The sequence below is a fragment of the Sinocyclocheilus rhinocerous genome, unplaced genomic scaffold (assembly GCF_001515625.1).
Source record: "Sinocyclocheilus rhinocerous isolate Xijiao unplaced genomic scaffold, SAMN03320098_v1.1 scaffold2233, whole genome shotgun sequence".
Lineage (NCBI taxonomy): Eukaryota > Metazoa > Chordata > Actinopteri > Cypriniformes > Cyprinidae > Sinocyclocheilus > Sinocyclocheilus rhinocerous.
Window position 1 is genome coordinate 46,277 of NW_015664678.1, and position 21,405 is coordinate 67,681.

At 37.2% G+C, this 21,405-nt stretch overlaps 2 protein-coding genes across 2 annotated transcripts in view; both read right to left on the reverse strand.

The window, feature by feature from the left end:
• LOC107730198 (gastrula zinc finger protein XlCGF8.2DB-like) overlaps positions 1-1,880 on the reverse strand; it is a 9,366-nt gene extending 7,486 nt beyond the window's left edge. The window contains exon 1 of the mRNA XM_016540954.1: positions 1,828-1,880. The gene's annotated coding sequence lies outside the window, so the exon portion shown is untranslated. The remainder of the gene's footprint in view (positions 1-1,827) is intronic.
• A 6,824-nt stretch (positions 1,881-8,704) lies between these two features.
• Positions 8,705-21,405, reverse strand: part of LOC107730195 (gastrula zinc finger protein XlCGF8.2DB-like) — a 14,984-nt gene continuing 2,283 nt past the window's right edge. The window contains exon 2 of the mRNA XM_016540951.1: positions 8,705-10,432. Within this exon, the coding sequence (XP_016396437.1) occupies positions 9,345-10,432 (1,088 nt within the window). The 3' untranslated portion in view covers positions 8,705-9,344. The remainder of the gene's footprint in view (positions 10,433-21,405) is intronic.

Here is a 21,405-nt window from a genome sequence, read left to right on the forward strand (position 1 = left end):
TGTGTGTGTGTGTACTTAACCATATTTTGGGGACAGATTTGTACCCAAAAGTGAGCAAAACCTGACAAAATCGGCAAAAACCTCAATTTGTGGATGTCCTCATTTGTAAAACTGTTATAAAAATAAAGTAAATAAAAGTTTTTTTTTACTTTTGAAATTGTAAAAATGCAGAAAGTTTTCTGTGAGGGGTAGGGTTAGGGGTGGGTTTAGGTTAAAAAGTGTATAACTATCTGTATATAAAAACAATAGAAGTCTATGTAATGTCCCCATTTAGATGTAAACGTGTGTGTGTGTGTGTGTGTGTAAAATAGTATATCAGTCTGGCGAGTAAACAAAAAAATGTACTAGCCAATGGCGATTATATTGCCAAGGTGTGCGTAGAGAGTTGAAATAATAAAATAAGAACAAATAAATTAATGACAATCAAAAGCACAAACAAAAACAACAAGATACAAATTAAATTAACAGTACTTTAATTTTTTCAGTTAGGTCTAACTATAATCCATTCAACTAAAATAACACTGGTTAGTCTTCACTGTATAACGAAAGGCAGCAGGAGGTTTATTTAGGCTGCTGTCTCTTTAAGACCTCATGCACGGATCTAATATACTGTTACACATGGAGCTTTCTCTGATACACTCTATGCTTACTTTTCTTTTTAGGAGCGCTTGTCCTCCTAACAATAATGTACAGTATGTGGAAAATGTGTTTTTTTAACCTTAAACCACAAACACATTTCATTACACCAAATAATGTTCTTTTTAGCATCATCATATGACCCCTTTAATAGCCGCAATCCCGTGCCGAAATTCAAGTTCTGCTCTGTGTTAATAACCCGACTGTGAATGATGCTATGTTGTCAGTGAGAAGCTGCAGCCGTGGCGGGGATGATTTTTGGTGTGTCGCATAACAACAATGCGCTACATGTTTCTTTTCCCCTCATTTTTTCCAATTAACGGAAATCCGTCGTAGCGACGGAGAACTTTAATCCCTGGAAATACCTTTGTGAAAAATCCATACAGCCTATAAATAACCAGTTATTATTAGCCAAAAAAAAAAGCTATTGAAAATGTTATTCACCAAGCAATAGTTAGGAACTTACTTTTTAGATTTAGATCTTGAAGAACTGATTCTCGTTCTTGGTAAGACTCCTGAAGTCAGTCGTGAGCAGTGTGCGCTCTAATGCCTATGGACTTGATTCTACCAATTAACGGAAATCCGTCATAGCGACGGAGAACTTTAATCCCTGTGGAATGGGACGTAAAATAGCTCACATGCACACATCCCCAGTTGATCCATAACACCGGTGCAGCTATGCACAAAAAACAAGGAAGCAATTCATTTCATACAGTTTTTCCCTCACTACTCGCCAGTGACCGAATTCATGTTTATGATGAACTGATTCACGAGCGAAACGAGACGCATCCCTTACGAAAATTAACCATGGTTTTACTAGAAATAAAAAAAAAAAAGACATGGTTACCATAGTTAAACAATTGTAACCACAAATCAACCACAGTTTTGCTGCACTAACCATAATATAACCATGGTATTTGTTCTAAAACTGGTTATACAAATGTTAATTAATATGCCAAAAAACCATGGTTGATACACTTTTACTATAATAAGACCATGGTTCATTTTCTTAAGCTTTTTTTTCTGTTACTCGTGCGTGGATGCACTTTACACACACAAAAATTACGTATGCCAAAATAAGTATGACAAAGCATTACGACATTATATTGAATGATATTTAATTCGCTTCTAAAGACTATACAATGAATGCTTCGTATCAATTTAAACACTATAAATGCTTTAAAAACAAACCTTTCTTCAGCCGAATCACAGACACTTCAGCGCGGCGCACCCTTATGACGTCACATCGTCAGACCAAAATAAAAGCCCTATATAGTGCATAGAAATTTATATACAGAAAACAAAGATATATTTGCATATCAGATAGTATTCAGTGGTTAAATCGATATATATATATATATATATATATAAATAATAATACATATAAATAAATATACATGTTGTACTGAAAATAACTAACAATGAAAGCAATATGTGAAATGCTGCCTAAAAGGCAAAACAGTCATGTCTAAGTGGAAACACACACACACACACAAATTGTGCAACATGCACAGGAACAATTACCCAGCCTTAATGTTTGACATATCTAGTTAATATATTGGTTAAAATGCTGTATTATTTTGTTTATTTCCTGGAAAGTCATGATGTTGAATGTGTATCTTATTTATAATTACAATGGAAATCACACTTGTATGATGTTGTATAGTATTTCTACAGAAGAATGCATTAAACAGCACAAATATATTCGCTGTTTGCTATGGTGGATCGATTGATCCATGATCGACATTAAAGGCAGGGTATGTGATTTTTCAAAAACACTTTAGAAAACTGATTCGGGCCGAATCGCAAAACAAACTTGTAGCCAATCAGCAATAAGGGGCGTGTCTACTCGTGATGTGGAGGAGAGCGGGTTCAGTGCATGGGACGGACATTAGCCGAGCGACAGAAAGATGGAGATGGTGGATAAAAAACAAAAGAGGAAAACGTCTGCGGAACGATAAGGCAAGAAGTAGGACCCGTGTAAATATCGGATCAGCTTTCCAGCGGTGGAGAGAACTCAAGGAGCGGAGGCCTGCGATCGGATGCCGAGGTTGCTTTGTTTCTTCTCAATAGGTGAGTAACACCGTGTCTACAACAGCTAAAGTCTGCCTACACTGGACGCGATCAAACGACCGTTGAAAACCATTTGAAATTTGTGTCAGCACGTCATAAATAGAACCCGGCAGCAGTTTTCTGTCGGGGATTTGTTGCGCTGCGCCGCTCACGTCCGTAGACACGGTGTAACATTGGTTTTGCGTTGTTTCACAGAACTAATCGTTGCCTGGGTTGCGTACGTATATGTGGGGCGGAGCTATCAAAATAGGGGCAAGACCCTTTTGGGGTAGGGGCGTGTTTGTTTTGGTGATTTCAAATATCAACATTGGCTACCAGAAATCACTTACTCTGCCTTTAAGGGCTGCTTAAGAATAAGCGTGCACATCAAATTATCCCGACTCATTGAACCTGGATCGAATTAGTGAGATTGCGTGAACTTAAAATGTCGTTTATTAATCCGTTTTAGTCCCGATTGATTTTTTAGATTATTTCAGGACACGTTTTGGACTTTAATACCCACTTTTCTTAGCGTCTTTTATGAAACAGGCCCCAGGTTGTATTTGTTTGTTTGGTTTTGCTAACTCTAAACCTACTCTGAAACTCAGAGCTTGTTCAGCAAGCTTCATGCAACAGACCACAGATTGTAAACTGACCATATAACTGAATCCGATTCAAACCCATGTGAAATTTTAAAGATAATTTACCTCTTTTAAAAACTAATTTATTTTCAGTCATATTTCTTTCCAAGCTAACTTGAACAAAATAAAACCCACTAAATGAAGTTTAAATTTCAATATCTTTAATTGTTTGCATTTTTGAAACAATGTGTTGAACACCAAAGTTGCAGCCTTCCCAAAAACAGACTAAACAGTGTTTGTTGAGTAAAATAAAATTAAAAGCTGAATTAGAATGAAGGAATAAATATCACTGAAACTAATAAATATTTTAGTCAAAAGATTCTTTGCATGGTAGCTTTTTTGCAAGGTCACCTATATGCATCAAATATTTTTAGCCCTGGATAAATTTGCTTTGAAGTAACAGCGATTACATTTGTTATGCTAAAATTACATTTTGACAAGCCAAAAACAGTTTTTAAAGTAAATGGGTGCCTTCCACTCCTCCCATGCGTTTCTCCTTTTCACATTCTGGCAGAAATGATAGGTGGTTCCAAAATACATGGTCACGTGACAGTAAAAAGACCTCAATAAATATACACATCGCTTTGTTGTTGGACATACACTTCTTAATGCTGATGAAGAGGAATTACAGTTGCAACATCTCGTAATGTATGACAAATTGGTTAAAAATTTATCACTGAGAAATGTCCTGCACAATTCTTCCTTTTGACAGAGTTTCGGGTTGAGTAACTAGTTCTTCTAATGTTTCATCATCTCATGCTCAAATTGATATGGTAAAATCAATGAGGTTGTTACTGTCTTTACAGTGTGTACAACCGCTGAGGATTGTGTAAGCCTCAAAAGCTGAGATTCAGATTTGGTAATTGCCATTTTGTTGTACCGCTGTAAGCAACCAAGTGCAACAACCTGGGCCATCTGACTAATCAGAGCAGAGCAGGTGTCACGAATCCGGTCCGGATTCTTCCGTCTGCTCGCCACCAGAGGTTGCCTTCTGATTATATTGACTCTCACACTACACAGACTTCCACATGTCACCACGGACTACATTTCCCATACTCCATTTCACCGATTACGTTTACACCTGCAGCCAATTACACCCACTATAAGAATCAGTCTCAAACAACCATTCACTGCCGAGTATTGTATGCATGTATCTGTAACGGAAGAGGTCTGACGCAACAGGTTACTATATACAAACAAGTTTATTTGGTCACAGAGTACGGGTGAAGGATCCAGATGATGATAGGGTGAGTGTATAGTTCGTAGAACAGTTCAAAGGATATGACGAGTGGAATAATCAGAGTCTTTGTCTTTACCGGAGACCACACACCTCAGCGATCCAGGAACTAGGAGGAACACAGGAGGTAAGTAATGCAGGAAGTATTCCAATGGAAGCAGTAGTAAAGTCAGAGAGTCCTCTACGTGTGTACGAGACCGGACCATGAGGGTGTCTGAGGTGTGTGCTTTTATGCAGGCTGGTTGATGAGGTGCTTGATTGGTGACAGGTGCAGGTGCTCAGTACCTCAGTACTAGGTGAAGGTGGTTGCGGTGATTGGGAGGTGACTGAGTCTGGCCGATCTGTGACAGTATCACTGTTCTGCTGATAGCATTATTACGGAGCCAGTTTCCTAGTTCAGTCAAGTCATTGCCCTGTCTAGCCTAGTCGTGTTTTTGGATTTCGCCTGTCTTGGATTTAAGCCTGTGTTATACTTGCCGCATCTGTGAGTCCGCTAGGGTCCGCTATTGTATGCATGACGTAAAAATCATCATCGGAGAGTGTGCGCGGACATCCGCGTGCCTCCCATTTTTTGTGACCAGTAGGCTACTGCGCAGGCTGTGTGAAGAAGCCCGTTGCTACTCGAACCTGTACAATCCGTCGATAAAACAATATAAAGACAGCCAGATGTGCAATAACTCTGGACAATTCTTTGTTCACTTGTTTGTTTATTGTACAAGCTGATCTACTACGCATGTACGGAACACGCCCGCGGAGCAGACCATCAGCGTATACTTTCGGAAGTATAAATACAAGTAGTCCGCGTCCACGCTGTCCGTGTACGCGTCCGGATTGCTCATGCGGAAAGTATTACACAGACTTAACCCTTTGGATTACCCTGTTTGGACATTGTTCGCCAGAGATCGACCACGTCCGCTCACTGGATTACTCTTCTGTCTTGCCTAGTCTGTTCGCTATTATCGATCCCTGCCCGTTTCGACCACGCTCTTGTTAAATAAAGCCTGCAAATGGATCTGCATGCCTCTGTCTCGCATCTCTCCGTAACAGCAGGCTTGTGATTATACATTTTTTAACCTAAAACAGATAGCACTAATCTGCTTATTTTAATTTGCTAAAGAATCTCATATGTGTTTTTTTTATAATGATAGTATTACTTTATGTAGAAATATAATTCAGAAAATATTGTTAGGTATCAAAATACTAAGTTTTACAGAAAACAAATGTGTTGATCTGAAATATAGTACACTCATTTTAAATTTATTCAGGTTCCATTACAATCTTAATTTAATTTAAATAGAACAATAAATGTAGAAGATATTAGACGCTTCCTGTTTCCTTTTTTGACCTTTAATCATATACAATGACAGAGAGGGGGGTTTCAGCGAAAAAATGCCAGCGGTCAGCAGGAGGTGGCTGCCAGTGGCACCCAACAGTACCTGCCACTAAAACCAGACGTCAGCTGTCGCTAAAAACCGGAAGTCGGAAGAGGCTGCCGCTTGAAGCCAATGGCAGGGAAACAAATAAATGAGTATATCAATTTATAACAAATGTTAATACTTGTTTAAATAAGTATTAGTCCGTATTGTGTATTATTTGATTAAAAAGGTTGATTAAATATAAAGAAGAAAATTATAAATTTGGCTAAACGTTAAATTCTTGACTGAATTTGTTTATGTGCGTTATGCTGTAGCGAATTTCATGTGATAAACTCTGCTAATAAAATATGTCTTCCCCTTTAAATATTCCTTATCGGGATGTGACGTCATTGTTAGAGCGGAAAGAAAAATGTCCGGTGTCATGAGACACAGTAGCGTTCCACATGGTAGTTCGATGCTGAAGCCGAACTATTGGCGCTTTTCCACTGCGTGGTACGACTCGGCTCGGTACGGCTCAGTACGGCACGGCTCGGCACGGTTTGCGTTTCCACTGTTTGAATCTCCCGCTGAATCTACTGGTGAAGTTTTTGGAGTGATTCGAGTCTGGGTTAGGGTTAGTTCTTAGAAGGTGAGATGTCCATGGGTAAAAAAAAAAATGAACACAATGGAGAGCTGCTTTATAATAGAAAATAAAGTTGTGCTTCTGATGAAATGAGACACTGTTTTCATGTTTAATACTGCTGATTGCTTTTAAGCAATATATAGAATAAAATGCGACTTCACAGGAGTGCTACTTTGCAGAGCTCGTGCAAACATGCCCATGTTGATATGATCAGCTGCTTTTTTATATAGAAATGCTTGCCGTTTTCTCCATTTTTGTTGTGTTTATTTTGTTACTGAGAGGAAAGCGTGCAGCACATATTTACATATTCATTTAAATATTGCTTTCATCAGAGTGGGCGGTGTCAGGATGTTTGCTAACAGTATACTGGTGGTGGAACTTTTGAGTATATCAGGGCCTTAAGAAACAGGGTAGTAATAGTAGAAGCACAAGTAATGCAGTAGGTGGTTATTGTAGGATTGTATCGTAGGACAAAAAGCTTTTTCTGTGAAGGGTTTCCAACTCTGGAACATGTTACCAATTGAAATTAAAGCAGAACATGATATAAAGTGTTTTACAATGATGGTTAAGCGCTGGTTAAAAATAAATCAGAGCTTTACGCATGATTATCGAATATTCAATTTTTAATTTTAAAGGTACACACAACTAAAACAGCACATTTTTTTTCCCACCAAAAAAAAAAAAAAAAAAAAAAAAAAAAGAGGCATTTACTGTATGGTTTAAATAATCCATGGGGTATTTTGAGTTCTGGGTACACGTGAGACTCCTATTAAATCTTGGGCCAGATTTACTAAACAGGGCAAATTAGCATTAGAGCGCAATTCCATAAAAGCGCAGATGGGAGGGGAAATTTCTGCGGGTGATTTACTGACAAGGTGCACATTAAAGAACACAGATGCAATATCTAATTTCCATAATGACCAGCGCAATCTACCAAAAGCAGCACAAATTACTGCCTGCTTTAAAGTCCGCATGAAATCAAAATTGACTATTTACTTTACTAGCGCACATTGCTAGTCTTGACGTGAACAATTAATCCGTGCAAGTTAATCCTAGGGCTGGGCGATATAGCTAAAAAATGTATCAACGATATAATGTTTCATATCGTTCGTGCATTACGTCTAAATTAACTCCTATAAATCAAACATAATCTCGTAAATTGCATAAACAATTATGAACAAAACAGCATCATGTATTTATGCATTGCTTAATACAAAGAGCTGAATCGCCCATCACACAGATTGCCTTTAAAAACATATGAGATGTAGTGAAACGGAATAAACCTCCACAAATTCGTAATGCGTTTTCTAAAAGTTTAAACTGTTTTAACTTTGCATGGCTTTCTATACATCTCGTGTGAGACGTGAGAGCAGCAGGCATATTTGTCCGTCTAAAAAATGCGCTGAATATGCGTTCTGTGTGAATGGTTTGGTTTCGGTTTTAACCTAATCAATCTTCTACGCATTGAGCTACTATTTTGAATGAATAACGCAGCAATTGCGAGTCTTGTGGGCTAGACTTATCAAACATTAAAATGCAACAACTTCACTTACAACATCACCGCATCTCGCGCTCCACTAATGGGGCTCCCTGACGCACACCTAACATTTGATTGTACTATTTTTGCATTCAAATGAAACTGTTTATTTTAAATTCGACTAATATTCTTTTTTTTTTTAAATTCACAATCTCCTCATCACAGGCAGGCACAGCACTCAATTCAGCATGTGTTCGTGTTTGTGTGTGCGGTCTGCGTCACTCATAGCATGTGCCTATATCGTGCGCTATATCGGAAAAAAATTATATCGTTATCGAAGAGGGTGTACCGTCGATAAATATCGATACCGTTTTATCGCCCAGGCCTAGTTAATCCGCTGAAAAAAATTGTTTGTCTTGGTAATCTTTATTCAAATTCTGAACATTTACTTCCGCTCTGGAATTGCAATCCTTCTCTGATGACGTCAGTTTGACGGCTTGGGCCGAATATCCTTAAACACACCCCTCCAACCATTAGTTTGCTACGAGTAAGAGACGAGAGGAGGAGCGCAAAAATAAAACCTGCCCTCTCCTCAATATTCCGTTTCAGCTGGAAATACGTCACTTCACTGAAATAAAGACGGCAGCAACTTCCGGTTCACGCGGACTTTAAGACATGCTTTTTTTGGGGCATTAAATAATGCTGCAACTAACAGGGAATTGACAAGCGCAAATCTTAGTAAATTGTGTTGCTTAATTCATTTAAATGATCTCATCCCATACATTTACAGATCGAAAGGGAAACTCCTACAAATGCATATTCTCTAAGGTGAGTCACAAAAATAACTGTGTCCACGCCTTTTCAGCACTAATTTCCCACTGTGTGTCTTTACTAAATCCTGACAGTAGTTTTTTAAATGCCAAATGAGGGTTTGCACTGGCACAAGCTGATAGTAAATCTGGCCCCTTGTAAAAACGGGCATAATAGGTCCCCTTTAATACATCAATACATGTCTATATTAATAGTAAAATTCCATATATTTTTCACATTTCTGCCACAATACCATGGTGCAGTTAGTGTTACTATGGTAAATCCATGGAAAAGCCTTCTAACTGTATTGTTCATGGCACAGTATTTCTAATGTTAAAAGTGTCAGCACAGTTTTTAAAGTAAATCAACAAGAAATGTAATGTTCTTCACTATATTCAAGCACTTTTTATGGATATGGTTGTGCGAGCAAGACCGATCAGCAAGTAAACACTGCTGTTCAAGAAAGAAAAATCATATTGTGATCATTATCGTTTTATTGCCAGGCCCTAGTGTGAATTTTCATATGGACATTAAGGTTTCCATGTTGATCGAAAGTCTTTCCACAATCAAGGCATATGTAAGGCCTCTCTCCAGTGTGAGTTCTCATGTGCCGGTTAAAGCTTCCTTTATGATTGAAACTTTTTCCACATTGTTGGCAGGTGAAGGGACTCTCTCCATTGTGTATTCTCATGTGGACTGTCAGGTTTCCATGTTGAATGAAACTTTTTCCACATTGAGCGCATTTATAAGGCTTTTCTCCAGTGTGAATTCTCATGTGCCTTTCAAGACCTATTTTACGAGTGAAGGTTTTTCTACACAGTTGGCAAGAAAAAGGCTTCTCCCCGGTGTGAATTCCCATGTGCCTGTTAAGGGTTCCTTTTTGAGTGAAACTTCTTCCACAAAATTGGCAGGTGAAGGGACTTTCCCCATTGTGTATTCTCATGTGCCTTTTAAGACCTAATTTACGAGTGAAACTTTTTCCACACTGTTCACAGGTGAAAGGCTTTTTTCCAGTGTGAGTTCTCATATGGACTTTAAGGTTTCTATGTTGATGGAATCTTTTTCCACACTGAAGGCACAAGTAAGAATTCTCTCTGGTGTGAACTCTCATGTGAACCGTAAGGTTTTCACGTTGAGCAAAACTCTCTCCACAGTATTGGCATGTGTAAAGCTTTTCTCCTGTGTGAATTCTCATGTGTCTGTCATGATTTGCTTTACGAGTGAAACTTTTCCCACACTGTTGGCAGGTGAAATAGATCTTCCCAGTGTGAATTCTCATGTGGACTTTAAGGTTTCCATTTTGACAGAAACCTTTTCCACATTGAGGGCATGTGTAAGGCTTTTCCCCATTGTGAATTCTCATGTGCCTTTTAAGACCTATTTTAAGAGTGAAACCTTTTCCACACTGAGTGCATGTGAAAGGCTTTTTTCCAGTGTGAATTCTCATGTGGACTTTAAGGTTTCCTTGTTGACTGAAACAAGCGAAATAACTTCTAGTTCCTGTCTTTTGAAGATCCTCATGTTGATCTTCCTCTCCAATTTCATTAAGTACTTCTTTTTCCTCTTTCAAAGCCAGTAGGTCTAAGGTAAAAAAAAACAAGCAAATAAAAGTGAATAGCAGTTTAATGGCACAAGACAACGGCAATCAATACATTTAGAATATCTTTATATGACACCGTTGTCAATTAAAAACAAAACTTTTCATGAATTCTCCAAGTAGGGATTAACTGCAGGCTGGAGCAATGGGCATGGAGAAAGGTTTGGGAGTGCAGAAAGGTAGTCAACAAAGCTGTCTGTCAGGGTGTGAGGGTAGGGTTAGGGGTAGTTTCTGTTGTACCGATTCACCTTTTGCATGCCCAGTGCTCCAGGCTGCAGCTACCCCTGTCTCTGAATTTTGGCTGTTCATTTACATGACAACCTGATTTTGGGCAGGGCTGTACAGTGCGACATAGATGTCGCACGTGCTACGAAAAAACTGGTCTGTGCGATGAATAAATTTACCACTGTAGCACGCGTGCGATACAGTTTTGCATGTTCATAACACAGCTGCTTAATAGTGTGAAGTGATTTCTTGTGCTTGTTTGTGTGTGAGATTGATTATACAAGGATATTATAGTTTTGCATTTTTAAATTAGTTTTTATTTTAATATCGTTTTCAAATTTGCTATAAATTTTAGTTTAGTTTTAGATAGTTTCATTAATGGTTGTGTTACTGAAAACTGAAATCAGTTTTAGTAATTATAGTTTAGCATTGTTAACAGAACAATTCCAGAGTGTCGACCAAAGAAAGATATTTCATTTCAGCAACATTTGCACAGTTTACATTTAACTCTTGTGCTTAACTCAGAATAGTAAAAATAACAAGGGTTTGAGATACCAAAAAAAAAAGAACCAAACTACTTAAAAGTATAAAAGAAAAGCATGAAAAAATACAATAGATGAACAAATACATAATAAAGATGAAATCTTGTTAAACATGTCTAGTTTACATTTTCAGATGTACAGTGTAGCAGTAGCAGTGTGACCACTGGTACATCAATAAACATTTCAAGTCATCTACAGCAAACACAACCTGCTGTAAAGTGGGATTAAGTAATGAAAAGTGTATATGCATGTCTATAGTGTGTTCAATATTACTTTAGCAAGAACAGACTAGAACACAATCTTCAAATAAGTGTGTGTGTGGTGTTCAACTTTACTCAAACAAACAAACCAGAATACAATCTTCAGAATCACCAAATGTGCATTTTGCATCAGATTGTGGTTGGTGTTTTCTGATTTTATTTTAGTTACAGAATTTTCTGTTAACTTTTAAGAAGACTCTTTGCTCCAGGGAGGTGGTCATTCTGCTTCTCAGTACAGATGAAAGCTGTCCACAAACAGAAACTATTCTTTCTACAAAGGCTTGAGATGCAGGGGCACAGACCAAAACCACTGCAACAGGTGCAAGTTTTGGATACACAGTTACCCGTCCTTGCCAGTACTGTAGTGGCCTGACTCCAATGTTGTCGTGCTTCACTTCGTCTAGGTATTTTTGCATTTCGTCCATTGCATTGCCAGAGTTATTAACTGGATTCACCTGGTTAGTACTGAAGATCTTTGTAGCGAGAAATGTGTATTTCTGAAGGGCTGTGATGGTACCTCCAGAAGTTGATGGTATTTCACATGCATCAGATTCCATTGTGGCTGAAGTTTGGCTGTATCTTAAGGCTTGATCCAAGACAAACATCTCTGCTGCTCTCTTTAGATGCTGCACCTCTGGAGATGTAAGAGCTAGGGAGACAGATGGGTCCATAAGAGATGCTGCAGCTGCTGTTGGATCAAACTTTTCATGTGTAGGATCAAGTATGTCTGCAAAGCGTTGCCGCATCGACCTAAGAAGGACTTGAACAGTCTGTTTTTCCATATTGGTAGCCTGCAGATGTGCTTCCAGATTCAGCAGGGATGGCACTACTTCTGATAGGGACTGGCTATCTGTCTGAAGCTGATCAGTGTGCGTAGCAAATGGTTCCAGTACTTTCAGGAGATTTTCTAGCTTTGTCCATTCACTGGTCAGAAGAGTGTCAATCCCAAGCTCCTGTAGGATTTCATTGAGGATAGGTCTGGTTTCAATCAGTCTTTTGATCATGTCAAACAAACTATTCCACTGTGTGGGGCAATCACAGAGGAGTGTTCGTCCACACCTTTAAAAAAAAAAAAACGAATATAAGAATATCATATTTCCCCTCTACAAATTAGTTTTGTAAATGTCTTTTTATATCTGATGCATATCAGTTATTTTATCAATAAAATAATGTATATCTTTACTTTTTAAACTTTAAAATGATTTAAATTATGTAAATTTATGTTGAGTGTTGTGTGACTGTGTAAGATTTCACAATCATGGTTTGTGAGGTTTGTTACAACTGTAATTACTAATAACTGTAATAACACCTGGAATTTCATCATCTTTAACACCTGTCCGTTTTTGCAGTGATTTCAGAGGGTAAATATAGTCTATGGAGAGAAAATCCACATATGCTAGTTTGTGTTCAAGAAAGTAAAATATAAAATATAAACCTTACCTTTGAATCATTCGTTCATTTGCTACCGAGGACTTCCGTACAGCATGAACGATTGCCTTTGCCTTGCTGAGAATGGAACTTGTACTAGGAAATTTCAATGCATCCCTAACTGCAAGCTGCAAGGTATGTGCCATGCATGGCATGCGCTGAAACTTCAAGTACCCATCTTGAAACACGTCAGACAAGGCTGTCATAAAAGAAAGTTTAAACACATTTAAGCTCTATACTGTACATGTACTTTGCACATGCTGTTCTTTTTAACCCTTACAGCTGTAATGTCACTATAGCCTATAGCAATAAAGATAAACATTAAAAATTGGAATGCAGTTAATAAAAATAGCAACAAACTTACCTTGATCCTCATCAGCAGCACATTCATCCTCCGAGTCTGATTCAGATTCCGTAGCATCCAAGTTATCCAAAGTACCATACTGTGCCACTTCTGTGCTGTCCCCGTTTCTTTTTTTTTTAGAAGCTCCACAGCTTTAATCATGTTTGAGCCATTATCCGTTACAATGAGCAGTACCTTATTCTTTGGAATATCCCATTCGTTCAGGGTGCTATCGATGCAATTGGCTATTGTTTCTCCGTTGTGTGGATGGCAAATGCGATGCAAATTTAGCAAAGCATGTTGTGATTGGTTCGACGGGCAATGGTAAAAGCACGCAGAGATACCCAAAAATGAAGCTGTCAAACCTTTTTTGCTCCATCCATCTACACATATAGTGACTTTGCACTAAAAATGCAAACCGCAACTCAGCGTGTGAAAAATGCTGAGAGAGACGCGCAATCAAGGAATTGATTCGTGCAGCGCTGGGAGTAATAAATCTGCGGTCAAGAGCAGCATTAAAAGTTTTTGAAGGCTACCGAATCACACAGTCTTGTGGACATGCCAGTCTCAACAAACAAATCTGCTAGTGCGATTTCGCATTTCTTATATTCATTTGAATTTGTTGGCCAAAGTTCAAATCTTACCAAGCACGACGTCAGAGTCTGCTGCTTGCCAAATTGAATTTGAGAGCTAGCACTCTCGTCGACTTTACTGATGGTAGTCTTCATTTCCGAATCTTTAGCCATGAACGACTTGTAGTCTTCGCGATGGTTGGATTGAAGATGTACTTTAAGGTTTGTGGGATTTTTCCCCTTAATTTCAACACCACAATGTGTATTATTGAGCATAACAATGCATTTGCTTTTTCCCGTTTCAGAATTGAATTCGAAATAGTCCCAAACAGAGCTCTGTCGTTTCCTACCGGCAGCCATCATCCATGTCCGTCTACTTTATCTATCAGTTAACTGATGTTTCTAGCTGTCAGCCTCAGCTGCGCCATCATGCGCCATCTACAGGTGTTAGACGATTAAACAGCCTGCTCTTGGTTTAAACTAAATAGACACACGTCAGATTTTCCGCAATGGGATGAATGCTTATTAATTACGAAAACGATTATTTATTTTTGGCAATTATTATTTTATTTCAGTTAGTTTTTACAATAGCTGTTGCTAGTTTAGTTTAGTTTTTCGTTTATTATGATTTTTTAAATTTTATTTCCGTTTACGAAAATGTTTAACCAATCGTTTTCGTCTTAGTTTCAGTTTTCGTTTACGAAAATAACCTTGCTGCCGACTGTCATTAAAGGGATAGTTCACCCAAAAAATTTAATTTCTGTCATTATTTACAAACTCACATTTTGTCTTAAACCTGTATTAATTTCATTCTTGTGCTGAACACAAAATATGATATTTTGAAGAATGTGAGTAACCAAACAGTAGCTGGTCCACACTGACTTTTACAGTAGGAAAAAAAATACCATGGAAGTTACTGTGGACCAGCAACTGCTTGGTTACCCACATTCTTCAAAAATAACTTTTATGTTCAACAGACGAAATAAATTAATTCAGGTTTAAAATGACAGATGACAGAATTTTCATTTTTGGTGAACTATTCTTTTAATGTTAATAAAACAACAAAACGCAGAAAAAAAGTATAATTGATATATGTAGTGTATATAGTGTTTTATTTTAATATTTGTTCATTCAATTTCTTGAATGTTACTGCTAAATGCTGTACCTGAAAAATAAAGCACTGTTTGTTTTAGTTGTATATTATGTATATTTGTAATGTATATCTTTGTTCTTATTTTCTAATCACAAAGATAAAATTATGACAAAGATTTTTATTTTTGCTCACTTTGGCCTAAATGTCTGCCATTCTTTTTCATTTTATATTTTGTTGGGGGCCTGAAAACACAAGCATTTGAAAAAGGGTTTCAAAGGGCAAGGTTTTGAAAATGATGCATTTGCCGTCTCCATGTAAACAACAAAAATGCAAATTAAATGATAAAGGTTGGGAGCTAAACTCTGCTGGAAAGGGGGGTTTAAGGGTCAGAGTATAGAGCTTAAACTTCCAGCAGGTGTATTGGGGCAAATTGGAGCCAAACTCTGTAAGACACCAGCCCTCCAGAGCTTGCGCTCACTGTTGTACACTGGAAGCAGTTCCGGGCGGATGACTTTTGAGGTCAGTGCTACGCATGCGCCAGTGAGTCTCGTGAAAACCAATGTTTGTTAATTTTAAAATGTAAGTCTGAGCTGTTACAACTGAAATAAACTTGCACTGACTGATCTTAAAATATCAGTGCCTTTGTTTTGTCTCAAGATGCACACCAGTAATCTGTAAAAAATGAATAATGGGTCTTGTAATTTTCATCAAAACAATTAAGGTGATAATTAAAAATAGTGTGTATATTGAGGTCAGTGCTACGCATGCGCCAGTGAGTCTCGTGAAAACCAATGTTTGTTAACAAGAGCAAAGGAAGCAAAGTTTCCTTACTTTAGCAAAGGAAAACCAGTCTCCTCTTGGCTTTTTTTATGGATGGGCGCATTTTAATTAAGTGCTTTTGGACTGATGCATGCAAACACCCGCTGAGTGCCATGAAACAGCTTGAAAGATCAAAGACAATTTTTAATATAACTCCGACTGGATTCGTCTGAAAGAAGAAAGTCATGTACACCTAGGATGACTTGAGGGTGAGTAATTTATGGGCTAATTTTCATTTTTGGGTGAACTAACCCTTTAAGCCTAGTCCCATTTTAAAATGTAAGTCTGAGCTGTTACAACTGAAATAAACTTGCACTGACTGATCTTAAAATATCAGTGCCTTTGTTTTGTCTCAAGATGCACACCAGTAATTTTTTTCTAAGGCACATTTATAAAAATTACTTAAATGTCCTAATTGAACTATGGCCTAATCCTGGATTAGTCTAAGCCCTGTCTGTGAAACCAGGCCTTTGTGAATTAGCTACGGATTAGAGCTGGTAAAGACTACGGTGAAAGGACAGTTCTGAACTTCCAGATTCATAATGGCATCCTGACAGATGCAACAGGATGAACAACTATTTCGCTGCTTATTTTCTATTTATGTGGGTAGATGGTTGTGATGCTCCTAAACGGTGTTAAGATGGTTTGAATTGCATTTTTGGGAAAATTAATCATTAACTAAATAAATCGAGTCTTGATCTAGCTGGAAAATTAAAAGAATCATACTGGATGGAACTTTTGTTGCTCTTCGGACTTTAGCCTCTCTTCCTTTTAAACCAAAAGAAAGCTCAATCACCAAATCTTTTAACGGGGACTTTTGAACTTTTTTTAACGGAATTGAGTATTTTAATATTGTTTAATATAAGTTTGAATTGAATCCCTGAACGTTTGAACTGAAAGATGTTCTCTGTCCTTATAAAGTTGGTTTAATGGAATTTTTTTTTTTGCCAGTTTTACTTTACAAAATTTATGCTGTTCAAGGATTATTTTCAGGGTTACCTCTAGAAAAGTGTTAGTTATGCAAAGAGTGGATTTCTTTGATTATTCTATTTGAACTGGTTTTCCAATGTACAGTGGGTACGGAAAGTATTCAGACCCCCTTAAATTTTTCACTCTGTTATATTGCAGCCATTTGCTAAAATCATTTAAGTTAATTTTTTTTCCTCAATGTACACACAGCACCCCATATTGACAGAAAAACAGAATTGTTGACATTTTTGCAGATTTATTAAAAAAGAAAAACTGAAATATCACATGGTCCTAAGTATTCAGACCCTTTGCTCAGTATTTAGTAGAAGCACCCTTTTGATCTAATACAGCCATGAGTCTTTTTTTTTTCTGTCAATATGGGGTGCTGTGTGTACATTAATGAGGAAAAAAATTAACTTAAATGATTTTAGCAAATGGCTGCAATATAACAGAGTGAAAAATGTAAGGGGGTCTGAATACTTTCCGTACCCACTGTATGTATATATGAGGTTTTTTCTTCTGTTTTGTGAAGTTTTGTTGTTTTCCAAAGAAGTTTTGAATTACTTGTTGTTTGTGTGTGCATTATGGAAAGAGAGAAAATGGAATAACACCAATGCAAGTCAAATTGGCTCGTGATGCACGCTGTGACGCACCTGTCATCTGATCGGCTTTTAGCACAAATAATTATTTTTTTCCCTATTCAACATTTTTCATATATGTGTGTGTGTTTTGTGGGGAATGTGGCTGTATCTGCATGATTACCATCTGTATGACTGGTCATCAGCATGTGATTACTGACTGTATGACAGCTATCAGTGTGAATGAGGTCTATATGAACGGCCATAAGAGTGTGACTATTGACTGTATGGCCGGCCATCTGTATGACCGCACATCAGCAATCTATCCAAAACATTCAGTGCGGTACAATTTTTTTTCAAGGCACTTCAGTGTCTATAACTTTATCTTTTTGAGCATTATCAACTCTGGATGATGGATATACCAGCAATCGGTGTGAATGCTGTAGGCATGGCCATCGGAGTATGTACTTGACATACAAAGCGAATTCTTTTTTTCTCGCCCTCTTCTCTTTTTTTTTTTTTTCTTCTTTTTATTACTCAAATTATTCTTATTGTATTTTTCTAGTGCTCAAATAAATCACTTATACGATGTCTAAGATTCAGTCTATTATTTTATAATTGAAAAAGTATGCAGTGGTATTTATAATGACAAATAGTTTGTAGAACCCTTACATTTGGTGACTAATTTTTCTCAAACGGGGATACTTCTTTCATTGTATCATATTTAATTGGATCTCATTTTTCATTGTATCTTCTTCAAATTTGAAATATAAACTAATGAGACATGTGACTTAACCCATTACTTTTCTGGATTGCTCAAGGACAGATTTCATGTATTTTGTATATGAAATAAAAAAAAACATTCAGTGTGGTACAATTTTTTTCAAGGCACTTCACGGTCTATAACTTTTTATCTTTTTGAGCATTATCAACTCTGGATGATGGATAGTAAAGCATAAAGCGTCTTCTTTCCAAAGATACCTAAATTGTGTGTAGCACACTGTTGTCAGGACCTGTTACCATTTTAAGTTATGGAAGGTCATTTTCAGCTGTGAGTCCCAAAATGGGGGGAGCAGGTTAACAGGTAAAGACCTTTTTTAAGACCTGCACAAATAAAATTAATACCATATGAGCAGGGTAGGGGAACGTCTATAGTACCATATTAAACCGTAAAAAGCATAATTTACAGTTCAGATACAAGTTTTCACAAAAACAAAGTTTTATAAGAAACTTTACATTGAATTTTTAAGAATGGATGGGTCAAAAGTATTAATTATATTAAATTTAAACAATTATCAATAAATTATATCAATTAAATAACAAATTAGGGGTGTGCGATATTAACAAAATTATATCTCGATAATTTTCTGGGATTTTAGCGATAATGATAATTAGACGATATTTTGCTGAGTGTGTTATTGTGCTGATATCTTAAGAACCACCGTGTGCAGCTGACTCCTGGATTTTGTGATATTCTTCATATTCTGTTGTCGTCAGTTCACAGCAGTGATAGAAATTAATCATTTCTAACAAGTTTTATGGGCATTTTTACCTTTAAACCATTTTTTCTAAAAGTGTGCACCATCTTTTGAGTCAAATTCTTGCATTTGGGTTGTTACCAAGAAAATGTAATCAGTATCAACAAAAATGATCTTTGCAATGCAGAGGAAACACAGAGACTGCATTAGAAGTGGCATTTAGATGCATTTAAACACTGTTTAAGGCAGCTTTGAGGGACATGGAAAACTTTAACCTGCAGTTACAAATGCATAAATAATGTTTTGATATTTTAAACATAAGACATTGAAAACTGATGTTTGAAATTATTTTAAAAATGAAAAGGTACCTTAAATGTGAAATTAAAATGGCCAGTAGGTGGCAGCAAGTTACTGTTAAGAGAGTCATTGCGATTGAACTGAATCATTTAAACGGTTGATTCATTCAGAAACAAAACACTGTCCTGTTGCTCAGAGACACAAAACTTATTGTTTGAAACTTATTTTCAAACTGTGTTTGAAATTATTTTAGTTGGAGAAATAGAGCAAACACAGGAAATATGGTGTCTAAAACTTAAGTCTCTTAATATTAACTTCTTGTTTATTGAACTGTTGTATAAAATCAATATCACATTTGTAAGCATGCTTACTTTTGGAGAAAAAAAAAAAAGGCACTCTTCGTGAGATATTGATTAACTATATGAAATGATATAAATATATACATTTTCTGCCCCATATCTTGAATTATGTGATAATTCTAAATGCATTTTAATGGGCTGCTTCATGCAGTGAAAGAACGCACTATAAATGCGCACGGTCTAACTTGCTAGACTTGATCACGTAATGTATGCGCGCACTCTGTAGGTGTTTTGTTTGCTTTTCGCGATATACTCGACAATATCAAATTGCACATCATTAAAACAACAATTACGATATTACTGCAGACCATACATATCGCACACCCCTTTTATAATGCATTGTCTTCTTATCGATCCACCAGTTCACATTTAAAGCTCTGCGTGTTTGCAGGGTAAAAACATGGGTAGATTTTTGCATTTGTTTGAACTTTGAACAAAACAACAGTTTTATTGAAAATGCACATTCATTCTCTGCCAGCAGGTGGAGCGTTTGTTAGAAAAATAACTGTTTCCCCGGTAACGCTGTACACAAAGCAGTGCAGCGCTTATGTTTATTTAATGAAATCATAGCCTTTTGAAGTTTAATCATGACATTCAGCCATATCGCAATTCTGGTCTTTCTGTCCCCAAATTTAAGACCTATTAAAATCATAAGACTTTTTTGTACAATTTAAAGTCCCCCTGTAGTCAAAAATTGTATCCTTTAAAACTCGTATTTGATCATCAAAATTACATATTTAAATTTTTTTCTTGTGAAAATAATTTTCTCATGCCTTAAAATAGCTTGAATGCAACTCTACACCCTTGCCTCATTTACTATGCGCGGATCTATGAATACGCAAATTAGCCCCGCCTCCGCTCAGTCACACCAGCCAGCCATGAGCCAGCGCCTCCTGATCCACTAACTGAACTGTAGTAAACGCGATACAATGGCAATGGCAAGTGGAAATATTGGTTTAACTAAGCCATATGTGTTTGATCCAGAAATAAGCTGGTATGCTCAACGTAAGCAAGGAGACTGATGGCTAACTTCGTGAGGTAACATGATCTGTTTGCACTGGTTCGTACACGGATAATGACTGATAAAACTGTTTTTACTAGCGGACAACTACAGTGGATACTGTAACATTCGTTAAATTTACTTACTTGACGATGTTGTGTCCTCAAAATGCCTTGAAGACTCAAATGCAGCCAAGTTTGTGATTCCAAATCACGCCTGCAATCATACGCGTGTGACGTGCGGTTGTCAATGCGGGAGATGTGCGTCTGACTCCGGGCTACTTTTACACTGCTGCCGCGGGTTATTATTCAAGTTAGCGGTTCTAAATACAAATAAATAAGCGCTAACAGCACATGACATCATGAAAATAGTGGGAAATATTAACAGTTAGCGAAACATCTACAGAAAAAGTACTTCTCACTAGACCCTCTGCTTTGCAGCACAGTTAATGATATGCTAAGGATAGGATCCCTTGACGCGATTGGTTATTGAATTTTGTGGCGTAGCAAAAAAAAGGCTGTTTCAAACCGCGTTTCTGTGACTGCCTTTGGGAAACTACAGTTTTAAGGAGAAAATACTCAGCAATGGTGTTGATAAATGGATTGGCACATGGTTTGTCTAAAAGCATATATTAAAAACACCACATAGACAAATAAACAACATATAAACTTGATTTTCACCACAGGGGGACTTTAAGACTTAAAGGTGTCATATGATGCTGCTAAAAAGAACATTATTTGGTGTAATGAAATGCGTTTATGCGGTTTAAGGTTAAAAAAACACATTATTTTCCACATACTGTACATTATTGTTTCTTCTCTATGCCCCGCCTTTCTGAAACGCGTCGATTTGTACAAAGCTCATCGGTCTGAAAAGCGAGGTGTGCTCTGATTGGCCAGCTATCCAGTGCGTTATGATTGGCCGAATACCTCAAGCGTGTGACGGAAATGTTACGCCCCTTACCATACTGTGATGATGCCCTGTCAGGCCGGAG